Source organism: Crocuta crocuta, unplaced genomic scaffold (genome assembly GCF_008692635.1).
Source record: "Crocuta crocuta isolate KB4526 unplaced genomic scaffold, BGI_CrCroc_1.0 scaffold167, whole genome shotgun sequence".
NCBI classification, from domain to species: Eukaryota; Metazoa; Chordata; class Mammalia; order Carnivora; family Hyaenidae; genus Crocuta; species Crocuta crocuta.
Genome location: NW_027532406.1, coordinates 7401202 through 7428107, shown reverse-complemented (window position 1 = coordinate 7428107; position 26906 = coordinate 7401202). Strand labels below are relative to the sequence as shown.

The following is a 26906-nucleotide window of genomic DNA, read 5'->3' as shown; positions in this document are numbered from 1 at the left end:
AAGGTTCTGTTATCATAATTCCTTATGACCATAAGCATCAGAGCAGGCACACATTTACACCTCAATTAGCTTCTTTTCTTTCAAAAAGAAAACAAATGGTTATAGAGAGCAGTTTTTACTCTTTGTGAGTATTTCCTTTCCTATTTTCACCAAAAATATAAAGTTTTAAAAAGTTTTTCATCATTAATATCACCTTTACTTAAATATTTTACTAACATGATTTTGAGTGTCCATTATAGGGGCTAACCCTGTTTTAAGGCTTTGCATTCATGATGTTATTGATCCTCACTCTCAAGGTGACTGCTTACTTTGCCAATTTAGAGGTTAGTTTTGGATAGCACTCTAAAAGTCTGAGATTTAGAACAGTTCTTAGGAAGGCTTCCTTGTGATGTAAAGTGAGGCTATCCTATAAGGGAAAGGAGAGGAATGAACGAAACAAGTTTTGTGATAGAATCATAAAGTCTAAGAGGAAAGATTACTTTTCTCTCCATCTTCCCAGCACAAGGCCTAGAACATAGTAGCCAAGAATGGCAAACAGCCTTCATTTCTATTCCATCTCTGATTGATTGGTGGTGGCCGAAGAAGTGGAGTGTTAAGACAGTCAAGATCAGTGGGAAGAGCAGTGTAATCTGTTAGATGTATCTTTTAAGGAGAGAGAGCGAGGAGTAACAGCTTATGGTTCACAAGTTTGCCATCTCTCTAACAAATGTGTGAATAAATAATGATAAAAGGTTAATAATAATATCAAATTGCTTTGCATTACCAAACTCTCTAGTCCAGGGGGCTATGAACTAAAATTTCTGTAGTATTTTCTTAATATTTTAAAAATTATTTATTTTTTGAATCAGTAATATTCTCATATAATTAAAACTCAAAAGTCAGAAAAGGGTGAAATATAGTATAGGTCATCCTGTCTTGCATCTCATTTCCCTGCCTCCTATATCCCCTCTTCACCAATGTTAATATAAGAGATTTTTTTTCAACCTAGGCTCTAACTCCTGTCTTTGTAAGGTATAATTAAATTAATTATACCTTATTTGGAAAGGATAAATCATTAGACTTTTCAAGAGCAGATTGAGCCTATAAACATATTGAATTTAAACAACTTGTCTCTAGTCAAAAAACAAAAGCATTACTTATATTCACAAACTAGATCAAATTTATGTTTTGGGAAAGTAAATAAGATTATGCTGTCAGGGTCTCTTTTTTCCATTTCAAAGAATATATTCATTAGTTTAACAATTTATTGGGATCAAATTCCTTGCATTGGTGGAAGTTACATTCTAGGAGTGAAAGAAAAATGACAAGCTGCTAAAAAATGTGCACGCAGAGGGGCTTAAGTGTTAAGCTTCTGACTCTTGATTTCAGCTCAGCTCATGATCTCATGGTTTGTGAGATCCAGCCCCCAAGTTGGGCTCTGCACTGACAACATGGAGCCTGTTTGGCATTCTCTCTCCCTTTCTCTCTGCTCGCTTCCTCTCTCTCTCTCTCAAAATAAATAAACATTTTTTAAAAAGTGCATGTAAGATATTTCTCAAGGAGTTAAGTGGTATTGAGAAAACTAAACTGAGTAAGAAGTATAGGCTAGAAGGGGATTGCCACCTTATGTTGAGTCATAAAGAAAAAATCATGAAGGAGAGAATAGATGACCAGGTAATTGAAAGAAGTGAGGAGTCATACAGCGTTGTCAGAAAGAGCATTCCAGGTACAAGTGACAGCAAGTGCAAATCTTCTGACGCATTTCAGATGTGACTTAAGAATATTTCAGAAATAATAAGAAACCAGTGTGAGTGAAGCTGAATGAAAAAGTCTTGAAGCAATAGAAGATAATGTGAGTTTAGGTAGGGATTTTTCTGAATTAAATGAAAAACATTTTCATTTTTATTATTTTATTACATTCAAGGTAAAAGGGAGAATATGGACAGCAAATATTTGTGTATGAAAGGTTTTATAACTCAAAGCTCTTTATAGATACTATCAAAATTATGCTTAGAGATTGAATTTAATCTCACTATAGTTACATCATAGCTTTCACAACTGAATTTGTGTTAAAGAATTTAATAGAGTGCTTATCACTCACACTTTTATATTACAGGGAAATCTCATTCAGTTCCTCTTCATATTACAATTTGAGATTAATCTTTAAATCTTCAATGGAAATTTTGTAGAAGTATCAAAATTAGGCAATTTTTTATTTCAAACTTTAAGTGTTTAAGAACCCATCATGCTATAATAAACATAGACTTGTTATTCTTTAGGAATGACCCAAATATTCTGTTCTTATTATTATTTTGTGACAGCATGCAAGACGACAGCATCGAAGCTTCTACTTCCATATCTCAGCTTCTACGAGAGAGCTATTTAGCAGAAACTAGACATCGGGGAAACAATGAAAGGAGTCGAGCAGAACCATCCTCCAACCCTTTTCATTTTGGCAGTCCTTCTGGAGCTGCTGAAGGGGGAGGAGGCCAAGATGACCTTCCAGATCTTTCAGCCTTCCTGAGCCAAGAGGAATTAGATGAAAGCGTCAATCTGGCAAGATTGGCCATCAATCATGACCCTTTGGAGAAAGCAGATGATGCTCAAGCTAGAAAACGCCTTTCATCTGATCAAATGAAACACTCACCTAAATCAAGTTTTGACCCCAACTTCTGTCAGGATAACTCTCGAGGTCCTACCAGCTCTAAAGAGAGCCCCCAGGAGGCAAAAAGGCCACAGTATAGTTCTGAAACCCAGTCCAAAAAAGTATTCTTAAATAAGGCTGCCGATTTCATTGAAGAGCTGTCCTCCCTTTTCAAAGCCCATAGCTCCAAAAGGATTAGACCTCGTGCCTGCAAAAACCACAAGAGTAAATTGGAATCTCAAAACAAACTTATGCAGGAAAATAGCTCCAGTTTCTCAGATATCTCAGAAAGAAGAGAAAGATCTTCTGTTCCCATCCCTATCCCTGCAGATACTAGGGATAATGAAGTGAATCACGCCCTTGAACAACAGGAAGCTAAGAGGCGTGAAGCTGAGCAGGCTGCCAGTGAGGCAGCTGGTGGAGACACCACCCCTGGGTCTTCACCTTCATCTTTGTACTATGAAGAACCTCTGGGGCAACCTCCTCGGTTCACTCAAAAGTTACGGAGCAGAGAAGTTCCAGAAGGAACCAGAGTACAGTTGGATTGCATAGTGGTAGGAATTCCACCACCTCAAGTAAGGTAAAAATGTCCCATTAGTAATGTTTGGTAATTGCTTTCCCTCTACACTGATCCTCCTAAGTCTGTCTTTTAAGTATGTGGTTTCAAAAATTATATACATCTTTTGAGAAAAAGAGTCTAATATAGCACTCTCCAATAGAAATATAATATTAGCCATATATGCAATTTAAAATTTTCTAATAGCCACATTTTTAAAAAATAAAAAGAACTGGGTGAAATTAACTTTTTAAATATGTATTATTTAACCAGCATATTAAAATATTGTCATTTTGACAGGTGATCACTATAAAAATTATTAATAAGATATTTTACCTTCTTTCTGGCATACTAGAGTTTTAAAATCCAGTGTGAGTTCTATACTTATAATAGCATATCTCAATTTGACTGGTAAATTTTCCTAGGAAATACTTAATCTGCATTTAGATTTCATAACATTTATAGTTGAAATAGTAGCTTGACATACCCAAGTTGTTACAAGCATACTTCAAAATTTCCTAACAGTGGACTTCAGTATCTGTTTTTAACTTTAACTAAAATTAAATATAATTTGAAATTCAGACCCTTGGTTGCACCAGCCACATTTCAAGTGCCCAATCATGTGGCCAGCGACTATGGTATTGGACAGCACAGGTCTACAGTCTAAAGCATAAAAAAAGAAAGTATTTATGATCTATACTCAATTAATACCTGTGGGTTTTTTTTTTATTTTAAAGAAAGCCAAATAGTGAGATAAAGATTAATAAAATAAAGATAGACTAAGGCTGTGGCCTAATAAGATCAATTTAAAGATTCATTTTACATGTATTGTATTTACTATAAACTTTTTGATATCAGCTTAATGAACACTATTCTCCCCAAAGTCCAAATCTTTCCCTAATATGACTGATGAGTAGAGAGGATATTAATCTTTTATGTGCTTACCGGTTAGCTTTTCTTTGAAGCAAATAAAGCTTAAGCTTCAGGGCTCCTCATTTGCATAAGCAATGCCTAATTTTGTGGTCTAATATTTTACTTTTTAAGCGGCTCTTCCACATTTATGAACTTCAGGCTTCACAAAACCCTGGGTGATATTTATAAATTCTAATATGTAGTAACATATGAATAAAGTGCTTTATGTGTGTTGTTTTGTAGAGAATTACTGGTATTTAGAGTCCTGTAACACAGTCACTTTACCTTCCTAACCATGTATTTACTAGTAGAATATGACTTAATTACTATTTAACATTTATTCTAAGTGTGTAAACAGGGCCTTGTCTTTTTTTTTACACAGTATTCATATTATGGGACAGCAATAGTATTAATAATAATAGTTTTATTTGTATTTACATATTGATTCAAGGGATTCTAATCCAACGATGTATTCATATTGAATTTTGCTTTTCAAAGGCAACATAAGGCAATATTAAATATTATTTTTACAATAGCATATCCACTACTCTGCAGTTATCCAAATGACCTCCTTGAGGGCAAGGATTCTCCTGTGTATCTTGAGCACCAAGCACCGTTTCAAACCCTTAGTAGTCACTGAGAAATGTTAAATAAACTAATGCATAAAGAAGCAGGAAAACAAGAAACTCAACTTAGAATTAAATCAGGAGTGAGTCATTTGACCCAAGATATGGCGAAGGGTTGAAACTGTACTACAGAGGGAAGTATCTACCTTTCTACCCTAAACATGCCTGATGACACTCTCTAGGATTCTGGTTGGTAATGCTGATCAGATGTCATCACAGCACCATGATAGAAACTACTCAGTGACATCTGGTTGGCCTAAGTAAGCTGGTGAGCACTCAAGTTAGAGTACACGTACAACTTACTTACTTGTTCAACCCACTAGTTTCTGAACATGGATTGGACCAAAAAAAAAAAAAAAACCAACAAAAACTAGACCAGATCATTCAGGACTGATTCTTCCTGCTTCTTGACCATGACAATCTTAGATACAAAGAAAGAATTCAGTGAGAAAATCATGAGAAAAATCAGCCAGGAAGAATTATAAGATGCTCATTCCCCCAAACAACAAAGTTATCTGGTAGTCACTCAAAAACTACTTAATCAACCAACTACAAATTTATAAATTTAAAAGTGAAAAAATGTACACAGCTTCTATGCAGTAATACTAATTTTACCTGGAAGAATTTCCTTATTGATTGAACTCATGCCTGTATCCCAACCACTGGTGCTAGGAAATTCCTAGGTATTCACTAAATAGTTTCCGAACGAATTAGTACTTCATTTTATGACTTCAATTATATTGTAAAAAGTTTAGAATTCTCCAGGGTAACTATTAACTATCATTATTTTCCTAAGCCCAGAATTTACATAACTTATATTTACATAATTTCTATATTAAAAAAATATATATATTTAGCTTTTACTATGTGCCCTGCACTGTGATTATTGCAATGACAGAGATGATATAAGATTTGTCCCTGCCCTCAAGGAGCTTGTTATTCAATTTTTTAAATCATCCAAATTTTATAATATGAAACCATAAAAACTATCAGGCTTCAGAGAAGGAGTGGAAGACTAGAAAGATCAAAGACGGCTTCAGACATCTAAGGTGAGGGGTGAGAGGATTTAGGAAGAAATCTACTCATTTATTCATTCATTCAACAAATACTTATTGAATTACTAAAGTGACTCACTGGGAGTACAAAACAACTGTGAGATAAGGGGGGTGGGGACGGTCAGGGACCTTGTTTTGAAACCAAGTCTAAAACTATTCTGAGAGGGTAGTTCACAATCTAAAAGAGCAATAGGGCAACGATGTAATCAAAACATTGCAATATTGTGTGATAAAGTCTATAACAGAAGTATGTGTAGAATGCCATGGAGGCTCCAAGGAAGATGTGGTTATTTTGCGTGGAGTGCAGGATAAAGGAAGCATTCACAGAGGAGGTGCCTCTTTAGCTTGAGGAGACCATGGATAGAGGAGGAAGCAAGTGCAAAGGCCTAGAGACAAGTGTTTCTAAGGAACTGCAGGTACTTGGCTATGTGAAGAACATGGGGTAACAGATGAGCAAAGATGAGAGGGAAGATTGAAGAAATTGGCGGAGGGATGGGTCCTTATAGGCCAGGTCAACGTAACATGTTTACATAAAGACACCGACACTGAAGTAGTAATATTTTTATATGACAGGGAGGAGACTGACCTAATTTGAGAAGAAAGTAGAGCCAGATGATTTTGCAGAACCTTGAAAGCAAAGCAGAATAGTTCAGACTTGGATTCAAAACCACCTGGAAATGATTTAATGTTATGTATAGGGAAGTACCAAGATCAAAGGGAGCATTTAAGTAGCATTAGTCTGGAAGAATGAGTTAGACTTGAAAAGAATGGAGCCAAAAGGCCAATTAGGAAGTTAAGGAAGGTATCCCAGGCATCAAATGCTCTGATTGGATTTGAATGGGGGCAATCGGAAAGCAGAGAAAAATGTGAGCGAACAAGATTTAGAAGAAAAGAAGTCAACAGACTTGGTGACTTACTGGATAGGAAGGATGAGTAAAAGAATGTTACTCCACATGTTTGAAGACGGATACCTGAGATTATAATGGGGTCATTGGCATGCGCTAAGAAAATGGAAGAGATGGCTGATTTATGGCGGGGGTTAATAATTTGAGTCTGAGGAGACCAAGAGACAATATCCAAATAGGCAGTTGGAAATGCAGGACTGAAGGTCAAATGAGAGGGTAGTGGAACTGGAGGTATTCCAATGAATGACCTGGACACTGGGAAATCTGGTCACAATATCTCTGTAATTACAAAGGGACTATATATAAGCAGGTAACACTTGGAACTAACTTCTACTAGTGCCAGAGTGGAGTAGTGTTTCCCAAACTTCTTTTAGCAATAACTCCTCCTCCTAGTTTTCTCCCCACAATGAATCTGTTACATGTTATTCCAACACACACACACACACTTAAAAAAATGTCTTTATGTTTATTTATTTTTGAGAGAGACAAAGAGGCAGAGTGTGAATGGGGCAGGGGCAGAGAGAGATGGAGACACAGAATCCAAAGTATCTCCAGGCTCTGAGCACAGAGCCCAACATGGGTCTTGAACCCTACAAGCCGTGAGATCATGCCCTGAGCCGAAGTCAGACGCTTAACCAACTGAGTCACCCAGGCGTCCCTACAAACACATATTTTTGAAGGATAAAATTAGAGCTTTTGAGATTGAAGATCATTGGGGTGGAAGAAGCCTGCAACTCCAGAGGTATCTACACAGAATCCAGGAGCATAGATTTTGATCCAGAAAAGTCCTTTAAAATGCATTAAAATAATAATGAGACATTTCAGTTTAACATATAGGAATATGAATGATAGTCAATGAGAATAATAGCCTTTTCACTATTTTTGCAAGAAAATGTTGTAAGTATACCTGGCAACTGAGGTCTGTGTAATCAGCATTTTATCCATGTTCTTGTAACTCTGGTTTAGCAAATTGAAAAATCATCTTTGCTATATTTGTTGTTTTCCAAGTTAATTGGGAAGAAATTATTTTGTTCTGTAGAAGTGAGATCCTATATCACTGAAGGTAGTGTTTTTGAAAGCTGGTTAATTTTGGACATAGCTTCATTGGAGGAGTTGTCTTAGAAAATGAAATACTTTCATGCATTACCCACAGATGAAAGAGTCTGCAGGAATTCACAGCAAATGGCCATGATCCCTTTTTGTATCCTGACTTCAAATTCTTTTCCCAGGAATGTACAGCTGGGTCACACTAAGTATGTTTGCTTGTACACAACTTTCTGAAGCAGCACAAATTTACCCTTTATAGACGTCAATGCCTGCTTTGGCTGCTTAGTTTTCCTATTGCCACTTCTGGACCTTGGCCTGTAAATGATGTGCTCAGGGAATAAATTAGTTATAAAGATGAAGGGCATTTTAAATGATACAGGGGAAATATAAAAATATTATTAGAAATAATTATATATGATACATAGTGAAAATATACAAATATTTTTAAATATTACATTATTTAGGGACTTTTTCTTCAACCTTTTGGGAAAAAATCTAGATGTCTTCATTCACTCATTTATCCAACCAATATTAAATGCCTACTATGTGCCATGTACTGTTATAGGCACTAAGATAAAAGCAACAAACAAGAAAAAGTCCCTACCTTCATGGAGCTTGGAATCTAATAAGGAACACAAACAGTAAACAAAAATTCCCCAAATTATTATATAATTACAATTGTGATAAATATTATAAAGACTGGTGCATAAAGTGAAGGCCCCAAACCTTATGGGTAGGCTGGGAAAGGTTTTGTTAAAAAGATAAATTTAGGCTTAGAAATAAAAGATCCCTGGGGTGCCTCGGTGGCTCAGTCAGTCAAGTGTCATACTTCGGATCAGGTCATGATCTTGTGGTCGGAGAGTTTGAGCCCGCATTGGGCTCTACGCTGACAGCTCTGAGCCTGGAGTCTGCTTTGGATTCTGTGTCTCCCTCTCTCTCTGCCCCTCCCTCACTCGTACTATGTCTCTGTCTCTGTCTCTGTCTCTCTCAAAAATAAATAAACATTAAAGGAAAAAAAAAGATCCCTGGGAGTTAGCTCAGTAAAGTGGTGTTTGGGGAAAGTGTTTTAGGGTGAGGGAACAGCAAATTTGGAGCCCTTAAGTTTGTAAGACTGTTATTGGCTTTAAGGAATTACAGGAACTGGTGTCACTAGAACATAAAGAGTGAGGAGGAAATGGTTTGAGATAAGTCCAGAGACAGGGCAGAGGCTACATTTTGAGAGCCTCCTAGAACATGTTGGGTCAGCATGATCTGGGACCTTGATGAATATGCAAATTCGCAGATTCCACCTTATTCCTACTGAATCAAGATCTCTAAAAGTGAGGACTACACATCTGTGTTTTAACAAACTGCTGTTTGTCTCTGTGCTGAGAGGTTTTTCAATTTCTTCAGAGACATCCTCACCAGGAGGGGCCTTCCCCATGTTACATTCTCCAGGTAATATTTTAGCACCTGCTCCTCAGTTCTTACTCCAACAGTACACTCCTCACACAGACTTTTTCTACTGCAGTCACCTCACCTTAGTAGGTGGTGCTTTGAGATGAGATCTGTTTTGAGGTGGAAAACCACCTGAGCCAAAATCAAGAGTCAGATGCTTAATGGACTGAGTCACCCAGGCACCCCTCTCTTTAAATTTTTCTTAACGATTTTTCTTCATAGTTTTACAACATATCTTTATGATTCCTAAATACTATTGATATGGAAGTATTTACAAGTGAAATGACACAAAATCCTGGACTTCCATTAAAATAATTCAAGGTGGGAAAAAGTGGAGAATATAAAAGAAACACATTTGCCATTTGTTGATAATTTGTTGAAGCTAAGTGATATGTGCATGGTAGGTCATCATACAGTGTCTCTACTTGTGTTTGTTTGAAAGTTTCCATAATAAGCTTTAAAAAATAATATTAGTGAAATTTATATGCATTTTTTATGTAAGGGGAATCATAACATATATATTCTTCTGCTGTTTGAATCTTTTCTCTAAAAACTATATCTGTGATGTTGCATGCAACTCTCATTCATTTTCATCACTATATAGCATTTTACTGTAAGGCTAGAAGATTATATTATTGATGTACACTTTTTCCTGATATGAGCAATGTTATTATAAACATTCTAATATATTCTCCTGTTGCATGAGTGTGTCTAGGCATGGAATTGCTGGTAGAGTATATAAAACGACTTTATAGTAATACCAAATTTTTTTCCAAATGAATTGTTTCAACTTACGTTCCCACCAACATTGGATAAGAATTCTTGTTGTTCTGCATCATTGCCAATATGTATATTATCAGACTTTAAAATTTTTTGCCAATCAGATAGGTATAAAGTGGTATCTTGTGATTTTCATTTCCATAGTTTTTAATGAAGTTGAGAATTTTTAAAAATATGTTTATTGACCATTCAGTGTTCACTTCTATGAGGGGCCTCTTTATATCTTTTGTGTTTCAATCAATTTGTTTTTTTTTTATTGACTTGTAAGACCTTTAAAAACATTATTAAGAAACTAATCACATGTCATATGTGTTATAAAAACATCCTCTACAGGTCTGACTGAACTTTTTCTTTTCTGTATGATATCTTTCATAATTAGATATTTTTAACATCAGTATAAAATTAATTATATTTCTTACATTTTTCTAATGTTTATTTTTAAGAGAGAGAGAGAGAGCAGGGGAGGGGTAGAGTGAGAGAGAGAAAGAGAATCTGAAGCAGGCTCGGCGCTGTCAGCACAAAGCCAACTCAGAGCTTGAACCCACTCACTGTAAGATCATGATGTGAGCCAAAGTCAGACACTTAGTCAACTAAGCCATCCAGGTGTTCCTATGGTTTTAGTTTTTATAGTATGTGTCTAGCTTAAGAAATTTTTCCTAAGGGATGCCTGGGTGGCTCAGTTGGTTAAGCATCCAACTCCAGCCTAGGTTATGATCTCGCTGTTCCTGAGTTGGAGCCCCGTGTTGTGCTCTGTGCTGACAACTCAGAACCTGGAGCCTGTTTCAGATTATCTCTCTCTCTCTCTCTGCCTCTCTCCCACTCATGCTTTCTTTCTCAAAAATAAATAAACATTAAAAACTTTTTTAAAAAGACATTTTTTCTAACCTCAAAGTAAGATATTCTTGTATATTGTCTTCTAAAAGTTTTATAATTGTGTATTTCACATTTAAACTTTTAATCCATTTAAAGGTGATTTTTGTATATGGTATGAAGTAGATATCCATTTAAGATTATTTTTAGGTTAGTTTTATTAATTATTATTTTTATTATTTTTAGATTGGATAACCAACTGTTTCAGCTCTAGTTTATTGAAAAGTGTATCATCCCCCACACTGATCTATAATGACGGCTCCATCATAAGTAAAAATTCCTTAAACATGTGGATCTAGCTCAGGCTTTCTATTCTTTTCCTGTGGTTACTGCATTGCAATAGAGTTTTCATAATTTTTATCTCCAGTCTTTTCATTTTAAGAATTTTTAACTCTTCTTGGCCTTTGCTCTACAATATAAATTTTAGAATCATTTTGTTAAATTTCATAAGAATTATTTTTAATTTATTGAGATTTTTGGGGTTGCATTGAATCTGTAGACCAATTTAGGGATAATTTGACACCTATAAAATATTGAGGCTTCATATTCAGGATTATAGTATAGTATATTTCTCCATTTATTTAGGTTATCTAAATAGTAAGACTGAGTAATTTTTTCTCTGAGTCTTACAAATCCTTGGCTAGATTTATCCATAAGTACCTCATTTTCATGCTGTATAAATGATAGCTTTTTAAAAAAACTACATTCCATATTTGTTATATATAGAAATGCAATCAACTTCTGTACATTGGTTTTCTAACCAATGTAAACTTGCTACATTCTTGCTACATTCTAGAGATTTTCTGTAGATTGGGGTGGGGGGGTGTTCTTCCTTTCCAAACTTGTATCTTATATTTCATTTTCTCGATTTATGGAACTGGCTAAGCCCCTCTGTCCAATGTTGAAAAGAAATGGTGACTTTGGGTATTCTAGTCTTGTTTATAATCTTAAAGGGAATACTTTACAGTTTTCACCATTACATAAGATTTTGGTGTAAGTTTCTTTTGTTTAGGAAAAATTAAGATTTTTTAAAATCATGAATGGATGTTGGATTTTATAAAACAGTTTTCTGCATCTATTGAGATCATTATCTGATTTTTTCCCCTTTATTCTTTTGATATGGTAAAGAACAGTGATTTCATAATGTTAAGCCAAACTTGAATTCTTGGGATAAACAAAATCAACACCATCAAAGTGGTTCCAAATTGAACAAGTAGAAGAATTTCTTCTGAAAGAAATTTTAACATAGTCAACAGAAGAAAGGGGGAAATATATACTTTAAAATATACAACATCAGGAAGATTCAAGTACCTTGCATCAACATAACTAGAAAATTCAATATGTTCATTTGTTCATTCATTCAATAAAAGTTCACTCAGCACTCACTATACATCAGGAACTATTCCAGGCACTTGAGATTCATTAGGAAATAAAGCAAAGTTTCCTGCCAAATTCTATTCTACTTGACATGAGGGAAATAGATGATAAACAGTAAATATAATAAGTAAGTAAATTGTGTAGTAATTTAGTAATAAGTACTATGAGAGAAAGAAAACATAAGAATTCTAGAAGAAGACAATAAAAAGTTTCCAGTCAGCCCTGCCCAAAGTAATGTAGTCCTTTAAAAAATTATTTTAGGGATTGTTTTCATTTTCACTTTATTAATCCACACTTTTATTATTAAAATTGGCTATATAGTAAGAAGTGGTCTTGATATCTTAATATTAACCAACTGCTTATCTATGTTTTTCTTAAGTTACCAAGAGGTTTCCACCTGGGTGAACTTAATAAATTTTAATAAAATTTCAAGCATAAACATATCCTTCCCCTTGTACTCCCAATGACTGAAATACAGCCATTGGGCATGTATTTCATGTAACACTTATGTTTGTTAACTCAGTAGCAAACAGGACAAACAAAACACCAGATTATGTCACAAAATCTAACATAACTTGGAGTTTTGTAAGAAAACATCTACTATTATCTTATTGTCCAATATACTCCAGAGTCCAATGCAGTCTGTCTAGGGAAGAGTCACTCTGATGCATGGAGAGAGCTGAGGATGTCATGAAGTAAACATACTACCTATTGTCTATTTTAGGCCCTTCACATAACAGATCAGGCATTGTTAGACAAAGCTGGCTAAAGACAATTCAAAGTAAGTCATTTTCTAGACCCCAAACCATCTTGAAAAATGAAAAAAAAAAAACCAGACTTGAGGCTATAATAATCATAATTTGAATGTATTCACTTAACATCCATACAGCAAACATTTTTTGGAGCAGCTGTGATGTGTCATACACTGTGGTAGGAACCAGATAAACAAATGATAAACAAAACAAACATGTTTATCTCCGCCCTATGGTGTTTACCCTTCTGTAAAGGAGAGCAATATTAAACAAATAAACCTACAAATCAATGCATAATTATGTGTAAAGGAAACAAACATGAAAAGGGAATTATGGGAGGTAGGACAGGGACATGGGAAGGGCTGGGGCAGGGCTAAAGAAACGCTCTGAGTAATCATTCTTTTAATGAGCATTATTGCTGGTGAGTCAGAATAACACATTCAGATTATGTTTAGAAGTCATGAATGTGCTAAAGCAATGAGTCATAACATTTATCCAAGCCATATTTTCGATAAAATAGTAACCTAACAGCAGTAACCAAACATCCAGTTAAATCTGAAAAATGTGTCCCTTCAGCGTCTTCATTCGCAAGCTTGGTAGCTAGCCAGACTAGCAGATCTGGCAAGCTATCCTTCGTGCTTTAAAGCTGGGTCCTTCTTTTTCATTCGGACCTGCCTTATTTTCCCAGGTTACTGACTCATTTCTCTTGAGCCGTGAATCACCACTGTCTGGCACCACTGCCATTCTGTAAGTGTCATGAGGATTGGGCGTTCTAAAACACGCACCTTAGGCAGAGCATTTCTGTGAAAGCATTTCCTAGCATGGATAGATGTTTGTAGAGAGTGTGTTTCCTCCTTACTCTCAAAAGTCTTCAGGATAGTTAAGTAAACGTTAATACTTTTTTAGAAGGCAGCCTGACCAGTGCATTATTTTTGAGTGGGTGATGGTGTTAAAGTCGGAGTGACAGTTACTGGTTTGTCTGTGGGATTGGCTGAAGCTCTCCTGCTGTCTGAGTAAGGACAAAAACGCTTCTGACAGGGAGGTTGGGTATTTGAATCATTTCACTTATTGACTCCTGGCTGTCCAATTGCTCTAGATGTTTCCACTCTCATTTTGGTAAGGAAGGAAAACATTAATGGAAGAAATGAGATAACCTTACAGTGTTCATATAAGGGAAGATATTCATTTATTTGTTTTGAATAGTTATTTCTTTTTGCTTTCTCAAATTAATACAGGTACCTTGCCTAAAAAGTCAGATATTAAAGAATAGACTAATTTCAACTCGCTTTGCAGTTTCCTATTTATTTACCTGTAGATTTCTAAATAATATGCCAGTAGTTCTCAGATTTTTTGGTCTCAGGACCCCTTTACAATCTTAAAAGTTATTGAGAACCAAAAGAGGTTTTATGTGTGTAAGTTAGACCTATATTTATCATATTAGAAATCAAACTGAGGAATGTTTTAAATAGTTGTTTCTTATTCATTTTTAAATAACAATAATGAACATGTTAACATAAATAATTCTGAGGGGCGCCTGTGTGGTTCAGTCAGTCAAGTGTCCAACTCTTGATTTCAGCTCAGCTCATGATTTCACATTCGTAAGGTCAAGCCCCACATCAGCGCAGAGGCTGCTTGGGATTCTCCGTCTCCCTCTCTCTCTGCCCCTCCTCCCCCTCTCAAAAATAAAATAATAACAACAATAATAATAATTTTATAAAAAATAACTATTTTCAAAAAATTTTAGTGAGAACAGTGGCATTGTTTTACATTTTTTGCAAATCTCTTTAATGTCTGGCTTAATAGAAGACAGCTAGAGTCTCATATTTGCATCTGTATTCAGTTTGTTGTAATATGTTGTCTAGGTTGAAGTAAACTTTTAAAATCTAGCCTTAAACAGATATGTAATTGGAAACAGGAGGAATATTTCAACAGTCTTTTCAGGTAATATGGATATTCCTATTTGGTACTACATCAAAATTCAGCTAGCAGTAGTTCCTTAAAGCTTAGTTGCAATGTGAAATCTGAAACCATACCAATGAACTTTTGTGTTGGTGTTTTGTTTTCTTTTAACCAATGAACTTTTGTACTCTACTATACTAAAACCCTTTGTTCATCCTGAACTTTGAACGGATATCATGCACTGGCAATTTGGAAAATGAGTAATGCCAATATTCCCAATGTTAACATATCTTATTATCTAATATTTAAAAATACGTCTGTTAATATCATCATTTGATTTCATCAAAAAGCCTTTATGTGTTGGGAAGCCCTAAATTTATGATGGCTTCCCAATCATAAATTTATGATACAAGTTTTCAAAACTTTAATTTTTCCATAAATTTATGATACGTTTTCAAAACTTTAATTTTTCCTTGAAAGCTCTAATATTTTGTCACTGGCAACAAAGGTTATCAGTTATTTTTACTGCAAACAATAGGCTTATTTCATTCATTTGTGAGAAGATATCTGCCAGATACCCAGGTCTGAATAATCATAATTTGCCAGTTGTTTCAAGTTCAAATATTGTTTCATGCATTTAATGCTTATTTCACCTCAAAAAATCACACTAGTGCTCTTCCATATCCAGTAGCAATGCTTTCTGCTACTTCCCATTTCACCACCCACAATGTCAAAAAGATGTAAACTCAAGGTTGAAGTTTAATAAAACCCATGATTTGTACTGCTTCATGAAGGACATTTTTAAGTGAAACTGAATTTTTTTTATAACCGCCAGTGTGGAAGTGAGAAACACAATGACCACGAGCCAAGTTTAGGCAGTGCCTAAACTCATGCTTGATAAAGCACCAGCAATTATACCCACTGTGGCTTTTACACCATCAGTGTAAATGCCAACTCAGTGAAAAGGCAAATAATATTTCAGTATTGTATAAAAATAGCTTTGTCTTTGCAGAAAGTGAACAATACTTTGACAGCCCCTGTAATATGCTTGTACCAGTCTTGCCTGGTATGTTAATGTTAGCTATTTCTTATTGACTCCCTGTTCCAGAAGATGGGGGATCAGCATCCCTTGACTAAACCAGCACATCTTTCCCTCACTGCCTCAATATAATCAGGTCTCACTGTTGTTTAAAAAAAATATGTCATGTTTACTTTTTTGTTACTATGTATTATTCACTGACAACCCACGTAGAGTAAAATGAATGTCTCCTTACTTGTACAACCTCTATTTATTTACTTATTTATTTTGAGCTGGAGTTGATTACAGTCTTGTTCTTGTTGTTGTTGTTATGTGCTTAGTTCAGAGGTTCTATCACAAATTTGTCTCAGTTCTCCAATACATTTGTAAAATCTCTCCTAAATACTCTGTTTCATGCAGCTGAGCCCCTATCAGGCCTGTTTCTCTGTAGAGAAATCTCTCCCAAATCCCTTCTTCTTGTTCCAATATGGAGCATGGGCTTATGTAGCCAGCAACTCAGCCTTCATCCCAGGGCATTCCCTAACTGCTCAGAAGAGAGGATGTGACCTCCCAAAGGGATCTCAATACTTATTTCCCAAACTTGAAATCAGTTACCCTATTTTAAGCTCTGTGTCTCCTCCCCTTTATTAGGGTGTTCTCACACTCCAAAGTCGTATTTCCAAATTCTTAAACTTGCTAGGGTTCTGCAGCAAAAATTGTCTTCTTTCACTGACATCGCCAAACAGGCACTTGATTTTCAGATTTTTCAACTCTCCTGGCTCCTCAGTTTGCTTTCCGCCTTCCAACACTTTGTGGAGTCTCAGGTCTGTTCTTATCTCCCTTCTCATTCTTTTGGTTCTTGTGGTTTTATACCTTTTAAAAATTCCTTTATTCTCATTTTAGGTGCATTTCAAGAGGGAGTAAAGATAAACACATGTGCTTAATATGTCTTGTTTGACTGGATGCTCACTGTTTGTATTTAAACTATACATGCTCTGAGGATCAGTTCATATGAGTTCCTCAGGGTCTTATTGAGATTTATGCCTTGGGAGATTTATGGACCCATTTCAGCAGCTACATATATTGCTACAGTCACAACCAATCAAAAACTGGCAAGAATTTGATGAAACTAGTAACAAAATTCTTACAGAATATTAACTATCAATTCTTTCCATCATTTGGTCTTTAAAGAAATCCAACAGATATTTTCTGAATACCACCATACACCAAGGCACTGTTGTAGGTATTGGGATTACATTGGTGAACAAGACTAATAAGGTCCTGTTGTAGACTTTACAACCTAGTGATGGGGCAGTGGAGCAAACTATGGCAAAATGAGCAAGTATATAAGATAGTTTCAGATAATAAGTACTGTGAAGATAACAAAATAGCATGGCATGACAGAGTATCTGAGGTTAAGGCAGCTACATTAGGAAGAGGCTCAGGGAAGGCCTCTCTGAGGTTAAGGTGACATTTGAGCTGAGGCCTGGATGGATGAGAAGGACCTATCTTTGTAAAGATCTGGGGAAGAGGATTTCAGGAAGAACAAAAATTCTAACATGGAAGACAGTTTAATGTGTTCACAAAGTAGAAAAAAACCCAGTGTGCTTGGAACATAGTGAAGGGAGAGTGGCAGGAGAAGGTATCTAGAAGTCAGTGCTAGGAAAGTACATTTGGAAGAAATCCCAAATAGAGGTGATAATTGAAGCTATGAGATGAGATGACCAAAGGAGAGAATACAGAGAACTTTATATTCTCTGTGCAGGCTGAAAGAGCATGTAAAGCACTGTACCTACCTTCAAAGAATTGACAACCCAATGAAATTTATGGGACAAGGTGAATCCCCAGAATAGAGAATAATAATAGAAAGTGTATAATCAAACCTTGCATGACATAGGTTTGTTTGTTTTTTAAGTGAAGTTAGAAAAATAACAATCATTGAGAACTGATGGTAAAAGGTTTTTTGTAGAGGAGGTGGTATCTGAGCCAAACTGATGGATGAGGTATATGTGCAATAGCTGAAAAGCAGAGAAAGAGAATCTGAAATAGGAAAACATGAGCAGAGACTTGAATGTTGGGGTAAGTATGACATATTTATGGAAGAGTAGAGAAAAGCTTGGCTGTTGAGATGTAGTTGAATAGATGAATTTGCTTTGTAATTGCTTCATTCATGGTGGGAGGGAGGGATTAAAATACTGAATGGTTAGAATTACAGTCTAGATTAACAATTGCCAGGACTCCTTCAATTTCTGAATAGTGGTAATACCTCCCCACCTAATTACTTTTTATTATGATGTTGATTAATAATTATTTCAAAAAAGAAAACAATATAAAATGGGGCATAATGAGATATTTCATTCCTTTCTGTCTTCATCCACCTTATTTCCTCTCATTCTCAGTAGGAACCACTTTTGATTTTCATTTTAATTTTTCCAGTTTTCTCTATGCAAATGCAAACAACACGACTATATCTTATTTTTTGCCCCCTGTGTTAGTTTCCTCCGGCTACTGTAACAAAGCTCTACAAACTGGATGAAATAAACTCTCACAGTTCTGGAGGTTAGAAGTCCAAAACCAAAGTGTCACCAGGACCACGCTCTCTCTGAGACTCTGGGCAGACTCCTTTTTTCTTTCTTCTAGCTTATAGACATGGCTATCAATCCCTGGCATTCACTGACCTGCAGCTGCATCAGGCCGATCCCTGCCTCTGCCATCACATGCCATTCTCTCTGTGTGTCTCTGCCTTCCAGGGTTTTCCTTTTCTTTTTTTTTTTAAATTTTTAATGTTTTTTATTTATTTTTGAGAGTCAGAGAGAGACAGTGCAAGCAGGGGAGGATCAGAGAGAGAGATACAGAATCTGAAGACAGGCTACAGGCTTTGAGCTAGCTGTCAGCACAAAGTCCGACATGGGGCTTGAACCCACAAACCGNTTAATAATTATTTCAAAAAAGAAAACAATATAAAATGGGGCATAATGAGATATTTCATTCCTTTCTGTCTTCATCCACCTTATTTCCTCTCATTCTCAGTAGGAACCACTTTTGATTTTCATTTTAATTTTTCCAGTTTTCTCTATGCAAATGCAAACAACACGACTATATCTTATTTTTTGCCCCCTGTGTTAGTTTCCTCCGGCTACTGTAACAAAGCTCTACAAACTGGATGAAATAAACTCTCACAGTTCTGGAGGTTAGAAGTCCAAAACCAAAGTGTCACCAGGACCACGCTCTCTCTGAGACTCTGGGCAGACTCCTTTTTTCTTTCTTCTAGCTTATAGACATGGCTATCAATCCCTGGCATTCACTGACCTGCAGCTGCATCAGGCCGATCCCTGCCTCTGCCATCACATGCCATTCTCTCTGTGTGTCTCTGCCTTCCAGGGTTTTCCTTTTCTTTTTTTTTTTAAATTTTTAATGTTTTTTATTTATTTTTGAGAGTCAGAGAGAGACAGTGCAAGCAGGGGAGGATCAGAGAGAGAGATACAGAATCTGAAGACAGGCTACAGGCTTTGAGCTAGCTGTCAGCACAAAGTCCGACATGGGGCTTGAACCCACAAACCGTGAGATCATGACCTGAGCCAAAGTCAGATGCTTAACCGACTGAGCCACCCAGGTGCCCCAGGTTTTCCTCTTCTTAAAGGATTTCATTCATGCTAGATTAGGGCCATCCTAGTAATTTCATTGTAACTTGATTATGTGTGCAAAGACCCTATTTCCAAATGAGGTCATGTTCCCAAGTACTGGTGTTTAGGACTTCAACATATCCTTTGGGGGGAAATTCTACCCATAACCACCCATATTTTTTACACAAACACTCCATATTCACTATTCTGTACCTTCCAGTTAAAATTTTAACTATATATCTTAGAATTCTTTCCATATCAATGCATAGTGATCTTTCTCAAACTCTCTATACAGCTGCACAGTGTTCCACTATGTGGCGGTACAATAGTTTATTTCATGGTCCTCTAGGGATGGACACTTAGGTTGTTTCAAATCTTTCACATTTTTTAAAATGTTTATTTATTTTGAGAGAGAGAGAGATAGAGAGCGAGCAGGGAAGGGGTAGATAGGGAGACAGAGAATCCCAAGCAGACTCCACACAGCCAGTGTGGAGCCTAATGTGGGGCTCGAACTCTCACGAACTGTGAGATCATGACCTGAGCTGAAACTTAAGAGTGGGACACTTAACCAACTAAACTACCCAGGGGCCCCAATCATTCACTATTTAAATTAGTAAACTGTACATTTGTCATTTTGTATGCATGCAAGTGTATCTGTATGATAGATTCCCACAAGTAGGATTGTTGGATCAAAAGATAAATGTATCTGTAATTTTGGCAGATATTGATGTATTGATTTCATAAGTTTGCACCATTCTACATTCCTACTAACAGTGGATGAGTCATCAAACTTTTAGACTTTTGCCAACATGTTACATGAGAAATTATATTTCTGTGTCATTTTTTTTTTTTTAAAGATAGAAAGCGAAAGCAGGGAAGAAGGGCAGAAGGAGAGAGAATCCCAAACAGCACGGAGTCCAACACAGGGTTTAATCCTACAACCCTGGGATCTTGACCTAATCAAGAGTTGAACACTCAACTGACTGCACCACTCAGGTGCCCCTATTTCTTCTTTTTATTTAAAAAAAAAAACATTTTTTAAATGTTTTTTTATTTTTGAGACAGAGAGAGAGAGAAACTGTGAGCAGGTAAGGGGCAGAGAGAGAGGGAGACACAGAATCCTAAGCAAACTCCAGTCTCTGAGCTGTCAGCACAGAGCCTGATGCGGACCTCAAATCAACGAACCATGAGATCATGGCCTGAGCCGAAGGTGGACACCCAACTGACTGAGCCACCCAGGTGCCCCCAGGCGCCCCTATTTCTGTGTAGTTTTGAGGTCTTTTTTTTTATTATGCACCTCCACATTTTAAACATTAATTTATATATTATTTTATGTAAACTTTTATCCAAAAAAACTATAGTAAAAACTTCTAACTTCAAATCTATAGAATTAATAAAATACCATAACCTATAGAAACTTACTTAACTTAGGTCTTTTGTCAAAATTGGACCACTACTGAAGAATGTGACTCATCCTCTTTACTCCAATGATTCAAATACTTGAACTAAATAATTTTCATTTAGCTAGGTTAGATGCAAGTTCAGTAGAGAATGAGTCCACTCAACCTCATGAACGTTTTTTTTAATGTTTGTTTATTTTTTTAATTTTTTAATGTTTATTTACTTTTGAGAGAGAGTACATGCAGAAGCAGGGGAGGGACAGAGAGAGAAAGGGGAGACAGAGAATCTGAAGCAGGCCCCACGCTATCAACGCAGAGCTCAACATGGCACTTGAAATCACTAACCATGGGATCATAACCTGCACTGAAATCAAGAGTCAGATGCTTAACCAACTGAGCCATCCAGACACACCAACCTTATGATCTTTTAATATCCCTTACATTCTCTCCCAATAAACAAAGTAGCACTTGCTTAATGCATAGTATAGAAAGCTGTACCTCTTTTTAGGAGAAGCCAAGCTCCACATCAAAGACCCTGCTCCTTGTGGTTGGCTGTATTTGATTTCTAATCCATCTTCTCTTAGTTGTATCATTCTTAATAGGAGCCATTTTCTAATTCCTGAGTAAAGTGTCAATGTAGTTTGAATACTGACAGCTCTTTTCATTGTTACAAATGATACCATTTAATGTTCTGATTCTAAGTTGTTACAGTTTTCTTTTTCGGGAACATCTGGACCATCTACGATATTTTCACATTTCAGTCATGTGTAACATTCCCTTCCTCACAGGTGGTACTGTGAAGGCAAGGAGCTTGAAAATTCGCCAGACATTCATATCGTCCAGTCAGGAAATCTGCATTCACTGACGATTGCTGAAGCCTTTGAAGAAGACACAGGACGCTATTCCTGCTTTGCTTCTAACATCTATGGGACAGATTCAACCTCTGCTGAGATTTATATAGAAGGTAAAACAAAATACTCATAGAGCATGGCACTTACTAGCAAGACATATATTTATAATAAATATTTATTGAGGGACTACTGTACCATACACTCTTCTATGGAATAGGGACAATAGTAGTGAACCAAACAGACAAAGGTTCTTGGACAGATGGAACTTACACTTTAATGGGAGAGACAAAAAATAAGTATGAAGTCCCCAAGTTACTCACAACTTCTGTCTCACTTGGCTACAATCAGAGGTTTCCACAATCCCCTCCTTGGGTTCAATTAATTTGCTAGAGTAGCTTACAGAATTCAGGAAACACATTCACCAGTCTATTAAAGGATATGATAAAGGATATAATGAACAGCCAGATGAAGAGATACAAAGTGTAGGGTCTAAGAAGGTCCAAAGTGCTCAAGCTTCTGTCCCTATAGAGTTGGAGTGTGGATGTATTTGCCAACCTGGAAGCTCTCCATACTACTGGGATTTTTATGGAGGCTTCCCCATGTAAGCATGATCAATTATTATCCATCTCCATTTCCTGCTCTCTTCCCCCTCAGGAGGATAGGGGGCAGGGATGAAAATTCCAAGCTTCTAATCATGGCTTTGTCTTCCTGGTGACCAACCCCCACTTAGGAGCTCTCCAGAGTCACCTCATTAGAACAAAAAATGTTCTTGCATTCTTATCACTTAGGAATTTATGAGAGTTTAGGAGCCCTGTGGGGGTCAAAGACAAATAATTAGAACAAAAAAATGCTCATAACTTAGGAAATTACAAGTTTTAGCTGCTCTATGCTGGGAACTGGGAGCAGAGACCAATATATGTATTTTCTGTATCTCAGAGTATATATAAGCACTATGAAAAAAACAGAAAGCAAGAAGATAGGAAATATGCCTATGTATAGTTGTATGAATACACACATGCATGGGTGTGGGGTGTATGTGTGTGTGTGTGTAGGTTTCAGTTCTACAGATAGGGTGGTCAGGGAAGACCTCATTAACCAAGTGACATATGAGTGAAGACCTGGGGGAAGTGAGGGAGTGAGCCACAAGGATATTCAAGGGAAAACCACTCTAAGCAGATAAATCAGTAAGTACACTGACTCTGAGGTGGGAGTGAATCTGTATATAGATACAGAGCTGAGCCAATGTGGCCAGAATGAAGGAAACAAGGAAGAAAGTAACAGATGAAGTCAGAAGTTCCAGATGGGTAGAAGTGGGAGGAGGCAGGTGAGAAAAGTGTGTAGGTCTTTGTAGGTCGTTGTAAGGTCTTTGGCTTTTACTCCAAGGGAGATGGGAAGCTATAGAGGATTCTGAGCAGAAATGTAACATCATCTGACTTAGCTTTTAATGGTATCACTCTGGCTCCTGGTTGAGAATATACCTCAGAGAGTCAAGGGTAGAAGCAGAGAGACCATTTGGGACCATTAGAAAGGCATTTACATCAGCACCAAACTTACATGATTAATTTTAGGAAATAAATCAATTTGTCTTCTTTATATGTCTACCAAATTTTTGTTCCACTTTATCTCACCTCTGAGTTTTTTCTGAGGACCATTCTTTAGCACTTTTATCATCTATAATACTTTATGTATGGCTTGGTTTTAACACAAATATTGTATTATTTTGGTATAAGTGCTCATTCACCAACCAGATCGTAAAACTGGGATTGTCTCATTCTTTTTTATATCTCTATTACTTTATGAAGTACCAAATACATAGTGGATATTTGATAAACATTTATTGAATAGATGCATGAATAATAATAAAAATGAATAATGCATGATAGAAATGTGTTGTATGTTTTTAACCTCAAATTTTTGGAATACAATAAATACCTCCAGATTTAGCTCAGTTATATCTTCCTAAAATTCACTATCTTGAAAAGGAAATCTGAGATCAAAGCTTTGCTAACAGTGCTGAGATTGGACTACTGATTTTTTTAATTTGTGGCAACAGAACTTCAAACACCCCCACTTCCAAATGAAGTATGACTTGTTAATATTAGGGGTGGACGGAAGAGCATCCACCTACACCAACAATGTTTAGAATCCAATGTAATCCTTCCTTTTATTTAATCTGTGTAGGCCAAGAACAAGAGGATTTACGGACAGCATAAAACATCTGCAGACTGCTCTGTTAAAGACATCAGCAGGTGTTTAATACACGAGCACTTGGCATTTGGACCAGTTAATTTGTACTCTGTTGCTAAATAGCCATGTGACCTTGAGCAAGTCCTTCAACTACTTAGGGTCTGTTTCTCATCTATAAAATTGGGTGTTAGTGTCGGAAATTCCCTGAGTTCATTTCTAGGTCTAAAATTCTACAGATCTTCAAATGCCTAGGAACTATTAAGAAATTATCTTAAATATTTCATGTCTTGTTTTTACTTTTCCAGGGGTTTCTTCTTCTGACTCAGAAGGGGACCCTAACAAGGAAGAGATGAATCGGTAATTCTGATTTTCTGTCTTATAGCTTTAGTATCCTCAGACCCTGAGAAACCTACTAATTGGTTTAGTAGAACTTAAAGAGAGTGGCTCCAGGATATGACCCCCAAAAATATATATTAGGGGAATTTGGAGAGCTTGAAGTCTTGCCTAGCAGATGAATTTTAATATTCCCAACATTTTAAGAATAAAGCATCACATATGAAATATCATCATACTTATATCTACTGAGTAAAAAACAAATAGTGCAGCGCTTCAAAAATTTCGTGTTTTCTGACTAAATAATAGTATTCACAAGGACACAAAACTTGGTTATCTTAAATTATACAAGTGAGTGATCTGAGTAAGTCATAACCTTTTTGCTAAACAATTATAATGAGTACTGAACAAAGTTACATCCATCCATTCCTGACTTTCCCCAACCATCAACTAAGCACGTACTGTACACCAGGGACATCATTAGACATAATGGGCAATAAGAAAAATCAGATGCTTCCTACCTTTGAGAGGTTCACTGTGTACTAGAGAGAAATACATAGCAAATATAGCAAGATATGTATACCAAGCATGTAGACAGTAAGGGTAATAAAGTATAGTAGACTATAACATAATCATGGGCAGGATCTTCAGGACTTGGCACAAAGGACTATTAATTGATCAGGGATGGAAAAAGAGATTGGGAAAGACTTCACAGAGTTGGTGACTTTGAGTTGAGTCTTAAAAGAACAGTAGGTGGACACCCGCAAACAAGGAAGGAAAGGGCATTTTTAGGCAGAGGAAGCTTTGGGCAGAAGGCATGGGACCTGAAAACAGATGCAATAGTCATTCCTTGAGATCACCCAAAACAAAAGGTTTGGAAGGCTGGTTACAGTTGTTAACTGTGTTTATAAATTCTGTCCTTCCCTACACAGGAGGAATTTCTAAGGGCATTTCTGCCCTTAGAAATCGTGTTTTATTCTTTGAAATCCTTTGTGCATACTCCCTTTGGAATAATAATTTGCTTTTAGCTTTTTTGAAATTATGACAATTCATAAACAGATTGAATGATCTCTTTCCTTTAACTCTCTTCCTTATCATTCTTGTTGCTTTGGTTCAATTCCTCCTTCTTTCCCTGCCTCTTTATGCCAATTACCTCCTTATAGTTGCTCCAGCTCTTTTCTTTCTTTTACGGTCTCCAAACTACAACAAGTTATTATCTGATCCTATCACTTTCTTGACTTAAAAAAATTATCTATGGGAAAATAAAAACCAAGCACAAAATGAACAACATTAAAAAAAATTTAAGATGACATACAAAGCCTGATTCAGTAGAGTATCAACCAGGGTTTCCTGCCCCCCCCTCCTCCATTCTGCCACCTCAGCCTCTCTATTTTGCTCCTATCTCACTCAAACAATGTACAGTTTATTTTTACCCCTTTGTTCAAGCTGTTCTCTTTGATAGTAATGCCGCATCTCCTCTGCCTGGAAAACTCCTATGTATCCTTCAAGACCCAGTCAAGTTCACTCATAAACTCCTCCTCCATTACACATTCATCACTTCTTCCTCAAGGCTCTCATAACACAGTTAATGGGTTATCCAAGGTTAATGGGTAGGAATTTTGATATACAAACTTAAATAAGCAAGAAATATCTCATTTGATTATTTTCTTTAAATCTACTTTTGTTAGTTAGGATTTAGCTTCAGTTCTATATAAGAGACCTCCAGAATAACAGTAACTTCAATAAAACAGATATTTATTTCCTGTTTACATAAATAGATGGATTTGGCTAGTAGAATGGTTCCACATTTCATTGAGTTCTAGTTGGCCTCCAACTTCATCTCATTCTGATGAGTGGCCTTATCTGAGTCTCAGACTGGAAGGAGTTAAAGGCATTCCCTGCCCTCCCTTTTAAGGTCATCTCTCTTAGATTACATATATCAGTATCCTTCATATTCTATAAGCAGAGAGTAGTCATGTGGCCACACCCGGGTTAAGAAAGGTTTGGAAACACAGTCTTTATTTGGAATAGCCATGTAAAGATATCAGGAATTCTGTTATTGTAGAAGAAAACAGATGCTAGGGGACACTACATTCTTCTGCTTCTGAGACCCATCCTTCCTAGCTGGAAAAAATTCAATCAGTCACTATTGGGCATCTCTTTCTCCCTCTATGGCTGCACAAAGATGATAGATATAGATATAGACACATAGTATTTGACATTAAACACTGCTCTAAGAATCTCACATGAATTACCTTATTTAACCCTCACAAAAACCCTCTGAAGTAAGAATTATTATTTCCCCATTTTATTTCTTTAAAATTTATTTTAGAGACAGAGAGTGTATGAGCAGGGGAGGGGCAAAGGGAGAGGTAGAGAGAGAAAATCTTTAGCAGGATCCACACCCAGCCCCAGCATGGAGCCCTACTCAGGGCTCAATCTCATGCCCGTGAGATCATGCCCTGAGCCAAAACCAAGAGTCGGATGCTTAATCAACTGAGCCCCCCAGGTGCCCTTTATTCCCCCATTTTAGAGATGAGGTGGAGGAAAGTAACATCTAGACAACAGGGAAGCCCATCCTGTCTTTGGTCATGTATCCACAGGATATGGGTGGGAGGCCTATGTCCCAGACATCAAGATCCCTTCAAGTCCAGC

General features: G+C 36.5%; 1 protein-coding gene across 2 annotated transcripts in view; it reads left to right on the top strand.

Moving 5' to 3' along the window:
- The first annotated feature begins 2301 nt into the window (after positions 1–2301).
- Positions 2302–26906, top strand: part of MYPN (myopalladin) — a 70263-nt gene continuing 45658 nt past the window's right edge. The window contains exons 1-3 of one of the 2 annotated variants that reach the window (XM_077778619.1): positions 2302–3203; positions 21669–21844; positions 24224–24275. In XM_077778619.1, coding sequence (XP_077634745.1) covers positions 2302–3203; positions 21669–21844; positions 24224–24275 — 1130 coding nt within the window. Of the gene's footprint in view, positions 3204–14036; positions 14057–21668; positions 21845–24223; positions 24276–26906 lie in introns of those variants that run through there. The other variant, XM_077778620.1, reaches the window with a different exon arrangement.